Consider the following 8,330-nt stretch of genomic DNA (forward strand, 5'->3'; position numbering starts at 1 on the left):
CAGAACAGGAAGGAGATAATAAAAGCTTTAATTTCAAGCCCTAACACTCAGCTGAGGCAGTTTCATATTAAGCAAGTACACCACCACGGTTCAAACAGTGCAAGTACAAAGGCTGGCTGCTGGGGACTGAGGAGTGAACTCAAGCTTATACCAACTATTGATACACTCACGTCTATGAAAATAAAACCATAAAATACCTGATGTGTATGTTATCTGGATAGAAAAGGCACATTGACAGTTCCAAAAGTCATTCTGCTTTGTTAATGACAATCTTTCTGAATTTCTTTCTCATAAAACCTTCTCTAAAAGAACAGAAATTCACAAAAAGCAGAGTGCAGCAGTACAATCTCTGGACACATACCTTACTCCAGTCACTTTGCAGAGAAGACTCTTAGTTAGATTTGCTGAATTATCCAAATCTGCCCAGCATTCATTAAACAGCAGAGAAAAGTAGATGGCAATCATCTGTTAGTCAATAATGGCTATTTAAGTTAGTATTACCTACTCATAAGCAGTATGTTTTGGCAAGAAAACAAAATGGATTCACTTTGTATGTGCAAGAAATAAACTCGGGACTAAAAATGGGTACTTATTAAAAACAACACTAATGGAAGTATCAGAGTATGATTTGGAACAGACAGAAAATTTCTCTGGTGTAAAGCTCACAGAAAGATTGGGATTTAAGCTAATCTCTAAATCACAGAGAAAAAAATGCAGGACTTAAAAATCATTATTCCATGTTCTAGGGGAAACCTCTAATTACTGGTTAACAAAATACTTACACAAGTATCAGCTGCATCAATTCCAACATTAACTTTCCTAACACTCCATCTGTGTTTGAGTGGGCATCTTGGAAAACTATTCTACAATTGTAATTCTTAGTCAATCTTGTTTTGTATCTGCTGTGAACTGAAAACAGAGTGGAAATTACTTTGATACCTTCCACATTCACCTAAAAACCAAAACAAAATGTAGAAAGAAGTCCTCTGATGGGACTAGATTGAACTAAGAAAGGTCAGAGGATGGAGCCTGGCACTAATTTCTGGCAGAGAAAACTGGCAGTAGGTAAGATATAGTTTAACTTTGACAGCTAAAAATTATTTCCACATCCAACCAGATTTTCTTTTGCAAAGACTTTAGCAATGATCTTTTTACACAAACAGAAATTATTGACAAAACCACAAATGCTATAAGCACTTCAATTACTACTGTTAAGCCATGTGATAGTTGTTCTCAATTTTAAGACACATTATCTGGGATAACAGACAATGTGATACACTGTAACAGTGACACAGAAGACTTTTTTTATCTCAGTGTGTGAAAAGACAGCAGCTGTACTCTTAAAAAGTATTTAAAAACCAAGATTACAAGTATTAAACAAATACATAGTAAGCTCTGCATGTATGCTGATGACACAAAGACTGCCACTGGAACTATTTTATACAGTGAAGATAAACCTCTTTAAATACACTTAAAAAGAACTAGATAGAAACACATCTGCTGAGAAGTGCACTTAAGGTTATAATTTCAAGGGAAACAATAATATGCACATAATATTGCTTTAATTTCACCCAGCTTTATTAACCATTTTATTAAGCCTGATTTTGTTACAGACTTCAGCAGTAATTCAACCTATTACATAAATATAAAAACCTTCCCCTCCCCCCCCACCAGTGTACTTTTAGTTTAATAGTAATTACTTTGTATATTTAGGGAAGTGATAGTCAGAGGCAAGTACTGGAATATCTGTAAGAAGAAACACAATCAGGATTCATAGGAGGATTTCCACCAAAATGAAACAATGCTTTCTGCCACTTCCACTAGCTGTAATTTATTTTAACCAACAAAAGGATGATCTCTATTTACTGAATCTTCATGAAACCACAATTTAAAATTATTCTCTAGACACAGTTAGTACCTGCTTTCCTTGGGATATTTCAATTATCTGTTTTGTTAGCTTTCTGCATTAGTCAACTAAGCAGAGAGATTGGTTATGCCCCCGGTTAAACAATATCAAACGTGTCTTTGTACCAAAAGTCCCTGGATTAAGAATGCATCCACAATTTTTACCAGAAATATAAATTAAAAAAATATTAATGTCCTTAACTTTTAATACTATGATTGTAGAAACCATGTATGGAATATAACAGAGCAACAGACTTAGAGATACAACAAAACAAATCCTTCTGCGGTCAAGAAGAAACCCTGAATTAGAAATGTTTAGTACAGTGTGGTGGAAAAAGCACATGGCATATGTTTCACACACCATTTCAGATTCATAACCAGAATACTTTCTAAAAAACACATCCAACTGAGGTTTTGTGTAAAATTTTACTCAGAAAACAATTTCTTTATCCTCACAATAAACCATGCAGCATATCAGACTTACAGGTAAAGTTGCCCTTTCCAATGAATTCACTGACCTAAGCAAAAGCATTAAATAAACTGTAATGAGGGGATGATCTGCACCATCACATTTCTGTGCTCTGATGCAGTGAAAATTCAAATTGTAACAGATAGACTTCACAATGTAGTGCCTCTCTTTTTTCAGACATGGATATATCTGCAGTAAGACTGACTGCTGCCTCCTCGTATAATAAAGAGCATACAAGAAAACCACACTGATCCCGTGGCAAAAACCCTAAATAAATCATGCCACAACCAACACGTTCCATTCTTTTGTATGAGCATATGGTGCAAGACATACACTGTTTCAACAAGTTCAACAGAAAAAAAACCAACAACTTCCAGTGTTTTTATTTGCCTATTCTTTGGACTACCCAGTCCTGCTGGCAGAGGGGACAGCGATTATTCTGTTTCACCCATAAGGACATGCAGCAATTGTGGAAGGAATGATTGCATTCTCCCCAAACCACTGAAAGAGAAGAAAGAAAGAACATTTTCCAGTCACTCTGCTATTCAATCAATACCCATAGCAGGGTCCAAACTATCATTCTCAGATGTTTATAATCACTGCAAGCTTTAGAGTCAAAATGGGTCATCACTGATGTACCCACTGAGACTGGCCAGTTACAGTAATTCTGAGGACAGTCTGTTCTCTGTCATCAATCCTTTTACTTATTTCTAACTACCAAAACAAAAGAAAAGCATATACTCTCACCTTCTTGTATAAAGTTACACAGTTCTGTGAACCTATGAACACATTTATTGGTTTTGTCCAGGAAAAGTGCAACAGTGTAGGTTACTCCCTTTATCACCCCCAGTATCAGAAACATAGCCCAGGTACATAAGAGTATAATCACCAAATTCTCCTCTGAAATGCAGTGTTTAAACTTAAATGTATATCAGAGACACATCTGAGGTAGCACACAGTCTCAAAACAGGATCTTGAAATGTAAGTTATTCACAAGCTACAACTTTTCCAACATAAGAAAAAGGGTTATCTATTGTCCATTTACTCCTTAACTTACTTTGCTTTTTTCCCTTATTAGTTCACACTTTCCTTACTGCTATACCTGGGTAGTGATGAAAGCAAATGTTTTAAATCGTGCTCTTTCATTTTCTTCTTTCTCTCTTAGGACACCTTGCAAGAGAATTAAGATATATGCACCAGGAAATTCCTGTTCTCATTAAAACAATGTAAACTGCAATTGTTAATACGAACAGTGGATTAAGTTTGAGACAAGATACTTTAAAACAGAAAGAACAAGGGCATGGAAAGGTTCACTTCTGGTTTAAAAGTTGACTTAACAGTATAAAGCAATTTTTGGTGACAATTTTCACTATTTCCAATTTGAATCTATCAGAACTAAGTTAAGATTTGCTTTTGCATATAACTGTATGGAACTGAAGGCATATTTAAACAGTATTACAGCAAACTCAAGTGACTCCTCTTTTTCAAATGAAAAGGGAACAAACAAGCAACTGCTTCCACTGTGTCTGAAGTAAGACTGGGGAAAATATTGCTTTCTAATCCAGACACATATTTACTTCAGAACACAGGAGTTTTATTGGTACTACCATTGTGTCTTCTGGCATGCATCTCAGAAGACAAAAAAAAGACAGCCTTTTCCTATCCACTTCAAAAGTGTGCATTATCCTCTCCTCAACTGTGCTCAGGGTGAGAGAAATTTAAACCTCTCCATTGTATATGTGCTGACTGCAAATTTGAAGCTGTTATGCTCTATAGCACGTCTGAAGTGAAAACTAATTTTATCAAAGCACAAAGTCTCACCAATGTAAAAAGATGACACAATGTAGAACAAAACACCAATTTACTTTAGAGCATTAATAAAAGCAGCGTTGCCTTCAAACTTTAAAATGCATCCCACTGAGAGAAGCTTCAACTGAAAAACAAGCGAATGAAATCACTACATACCAACACAATCTTCTTGTTTGTTTTCAGCTTGACATCTAAGACAGGCATCTAAAAGTAAACAAGAACAAGAATTTGATTCTCAGGATTCCATCTTAAGAATAGGTTTGTCAGAGGAAAACATAAACTCCAGAACCAATATACCAAGGTAAAAATCTCTAATTTCTATGTCTAGTTCAGCCCTTTATTATCAAATAACCATCCTAACATCTAAACCAATGCATACAACAATGAAATACATATTTGAAAGAGATCATAAGGACTGTAAACTGTCCAACAAGTTTTGTTTATTTTCCTGCTTTCTTATTTTCATAACTTCTGCTGAACAAAAGCCTTCTCCATTTTGTAGCTATAACAACCAGTAGGTTTGTGCCAAGGCACTCAGGCATATTGAGACCAAAGTAAGCACAAAGCCAAACCCTAATTACAGGTCTTTGTTTTTCAGATGTCAGCATCTCCTTTTAGGGAAATCATTCAAAATTCTGACCTTCTTTTTTTGGCTGTACATCTCTTACCACAACCCCTACGCCTCCTTTTAACTTTTATACAGCAGTTTACCTTATTGAGTATCTGCATGTCATTTTTCACAAGAGTCACATGCACACACATGCCAACACACTGGCCAATCTGATGACAGAAAGCAGTAGAAAAACATGGAACAGTATCTGCTTAAAAATACTTATCATATTTATGCACTCCAGTCTGTGACTATAGGACTGGATGGGAGGTTAAGAACTCAGCAAGATACAGAAATAACAAATTCCAGGCTTAGTACCGTGCCACACACATACAATGGAAAAATGCCTTTGCTTCTCCTTTGCCCCAGCATGGGCTGCCACCCATGCATGTGCACATACCACTCACAATAGGAAGTGTTCAATTATTACAGGAGCAAACAGATCTTCATCTGCTCTAAAGAAAAGGTAATGAACAAGTGTCCTGCTCTTTGCTCCTGCCCTACATGTCACTAGTTGGACCATATTTCCCAGAAGCCAACAGCACAACGTACTACAGGAATATAGACATGAGTATTTCTAGTTTCTCTGCCAGATATTGCCAGTAATTCTGTTTTACATTCATCTGCCACAACATTCTGCATTTTTCAGGTGATAAAGAATAAAGAGGGTAGAAACTCTGTAAGAGTTGCCCTCTCTTCACTGAGATAACAGCAAGACAGTACATAAAGTTTCCTGCTGCCTGTTACTGCAGCAAAGTATTTAAAAGCCAAACTGCTTCCTGATACATTGAAGCAAACTCGTATGGGATCACCTCATTACACAGTGCAGTAAGCTACGGCAGACTAACAGTCACTATCGAAGCAGCTTTTCTGTGCTAGCCCTAGAATTGCAGTTTCAGGCACAGAAGCAGCACAGAGACTTGGTGCCATGGTCTAGCCTTGAGTTCTGTGGTAAAGGGTTGGACTTGATGATCTGTGAGGTCTCTTCCAGCCCTGATGATACTGTGATACTGTGACCTGAGGACAGAAATCCCTGCAGCCATACCAAGGCAAGCTTCCCCACTCCTGCACCATAATCCTAACGGTGTCAATCTGAAAACCTAAGCAAATCTGAGTCAATACTACACTTCCCAGCTAACATCTGCATCTTTGCTTCCTTCTCTTGCAGTGCTATGATTCTTGAAGGCCACATTTGCGACAAAGAGTGAAACCAGCAGAAAATTTAGCCAGCTAACACTCCGTTTGAAAATCTTGCAAAAATCAAACTGACTTTCAAGAAGTGCTAGCTTAAGTCTGGCACTGCCTCCAACCTAAGGCTGCTGCAGACACAGTGGCTCTACAGGAGCCAGACCAGGTCCGTCAGGGTCAACACGAAACAGCAAAACTGAAGTCAGTAGTGATCAAGTTTCATTTTCTAACAATGTGGTTTGTCCTCCAAAAAAGATGACCAGATTTTTCAGCTAGTTTCTGAACTACTTGGTCTAGATAAGAAAAAAATAATTATCAAAACTCTTGAGTAATATTCTTTTCATTTAAGGCTTTTCTATAGTCAATCAAGCTAGCAAGAACAGGGATCCACAACTTTTAAATCATGGCTTACACAGCAGATGAAGCTACTTTCATTACTTCCAGGGTGGTCTCTGCTCATCATATAAAAGAATATAATCTTCAAAACATGCTTTGGCAAAAGGTAAATCTCCAACCACTGCAGTCTGGGCTGTACCTTTTTCCTTCTAGTTCTGCTTTTCCCATTCCACAGAAGATGCTCATTAAAAGTATGTGTGAGAAATGACAGCACTACACCTCCATTAAGCCAAAACCTGACTGGATTTACAGTATCATGGTTCCTGGACCTATAAAAGGAAGGTGTTTTGGAGGGAAACTTGGGTCATTTTTTCTGCCAGACTTCTCCAAGCACATCTGTTGAGGCAGATACGCCTGGGATGACTCGGCATGATAGAAAAACCTGAATATATGGTAGAGTAATAATGTAAAGATTGTTCAAAAATCCAAGCTAAAAATCGTATTTGTAAAGGTCAGAAAAGAGCAAAGCCAGTCAATAATAACGCTGCTTTCAAAGGGATTCTCGAACTCAAAAGCAGAGAAATTAACCCCTTACTTCCCAAGACGTTTTTCAGTACATTCACACGCGTCAAACCGTACGAGCAACTAGAAGCCTTGGGCAGAAGTGTTACACTCTGGATTAACAGATTTGGAAGACGATTTTGTATCCACAACTGCTTCCTCACACACCCTTTAGCTGCTGAAACAGCAGCACCACGCAACTCGCACTTCGGTCAGCTCGGCTTTAACACTGCTTACAGCCTGCCAACAGACACTCGCACTTTGGTCAGCTCGGCTTTAACACTGCTTACAGCCTGCCAACAGACACTCGCACTTCGGTCAGCTTGGCTTTAACACTGCTTACAGAGTCTGTCAGTAGACAAGAAGCAGGAACAGGTCTTTGCAAAGGGCTGGGATAGCAGGCCAGCAGCCCGCCTCCGGGCTCCGACACACGCTCAGTCCTCCTGGTGCTCGCCATGCCCACAAGCACCGGGCAGAAGCCCAGCAGGCGCTCGGGCCCGAGCAGCGCAGGGAGGGCTGCCCAAGGCCAGCCCGGGCAGCACACGCCCGGTGGGGCAGGGGCAGAAGCGGCCAGGCGGCAGCGCGCAGCCTCAGGAGGCCGCACAGGCCTGCGGCGCTCCGACACGCTGCAGTCCGGCTCCCTCGGGAAGAGCGGCAGAGCCGCACCGAGAGCCGCAAGGCAAGGCGCAGAGCGGACAGCCCCCCTTCCTGCCGGAAACGGCGTCTCCTCCGCCCGCCGTGCGAGGGGAGGAGGGAGCGGCGGCCGGGCACCCGCTCTGGCCCGCGGGCTGGGCGCCGCTGAAGCGCCGGCGCCACCTGCCCCGCAGCGGGGGCGGCGGCGGCCATGGCGGCCGGGGCCTGCTGCCGGCTCTTACCCATGACCTGCACTCGGCAAATGGCGCAGGTGTCGCACTCCACATCCCAGCTCCACATGGCAACCGCGTTCCACTTCTTCAGCGAAAACATCCTGTCGGGGGTGCCCGCCTTAGGGCCCGCCAAGGCTGGGTGCGAGTGGGGGGCGCCCGGCTCGTCCCCGTCCTCCACATCGGCCATGGCGGAGGGGCGGGGACGCGGCGCGGGGTTGGCGGCAGCGCGGGGCGGCAGCGCCACCTCGCGGCGGCAGCATCACCATCAGTGCCCGGCGCCGCTGCCCTGCCGAGGGATGCGCTGCCGGCGCCGAGGGGCTTCGCGGGGGCTTCACCGACGCCGAGGGGCTTCGCGGGGGCTACACCGGCACGGCAGCCAGGTGGCGGCAAGAACGGGAAGCTGGCGAGGAGCCCCCTCGCGAAGTAGCGCTTTCATCAGTTAGCCGTGGGGCGAGACCCACGCTTCCAAGGGACAGCTGTGGGGAGTTTCAGTCCGCACGGGGCCGAGCTGTTCGGAACCTGCACTCGGTTTCGTGCCTCAAGGGTTCAGCAAAGCAGTAGGATTCCTTTTATGATCAGGTTATCC

At 42.2% G+C, this 8,330-nt stretch overlaps 1 protein-coding gene across 2 annotated transcripts; it reads right to left on the minus strand.

Moving 5' to 3' along the window:
- Positions 1 to 1,556: 1,556 nt before the first annotated feature.
- On the minus strand, positions 1,557 to 7,973 carry RNF7 (ring finger protein 7). Of its 2 annotated transcripts, none has more exons than XM_064165148.1 (3): positions 7,761 to 7,973; positions 4,340 to 4,387; positions 1,557 to 2,875 (listed from the first exon to the last, which is right to left on the minus strand). In XM_064165148.1, exons 1-3 carry the CDS (start codon positions 7,929 to 7,931, stop codon positions 2,819 to 2,821), a joined length of 276 nt encoding a protein of 91 aa, XP_064021218.1. In that variant the 5' UTR covers positions 7,932 to 7,973; the 3' UTR covers positions 1,557 to 2,818. The 2 variants fall into 2 exon arrangements, with proteins under 2 accessions (XP_064021218.1, XP_064021216.1); XM_064165146.1 differs by having other exon boundaries at positions 7,754 to 7,970.
- Between the last annotated feature and the right edge of the window lie 357 nt (positions 7,974 to 8,330).

This window comes from Pogoniulus pusillus, chromosome 26, assembly GCF_015220805.1.
Source record: "Pogoniulus pusillus isolate bPogPus1 chromosome 26, bPogPus1.pri, whole genome shotgun sequence".
Lineage (NCBI taxonomy): Eukaryota > Metazoa > Chordata > Aves > Piciformes > Lybiidae > Pogoniulus > Pogoniulus pusillus.

Excerpts from the sequence above, each read along its gene's own strand:
- RNF7 (XM_064165146.1), bottom strand. The coding sequence starts at position 7,931 with ATGGCCGATGTGGAGGACGGGGACGAGCCGGGCGCCCCCCACTCGCAC. Across the intron at positions 4,388-7,753 it reads TTGCCGAGTGCAGGTCATGG|ATGCCTGTCTTAGATGTCAA; the intron begins GTAAGAGCCGGC and ends GTTTACTTTTAG. Across the intron at positions 2,876-4,339 it reads CAAACAAGAAGATTGTGTTG|TGGTTTGGGGAGAATGCAAT; the intron begins GTATGTAGTGAT and ends CTTCTCTTTCAG.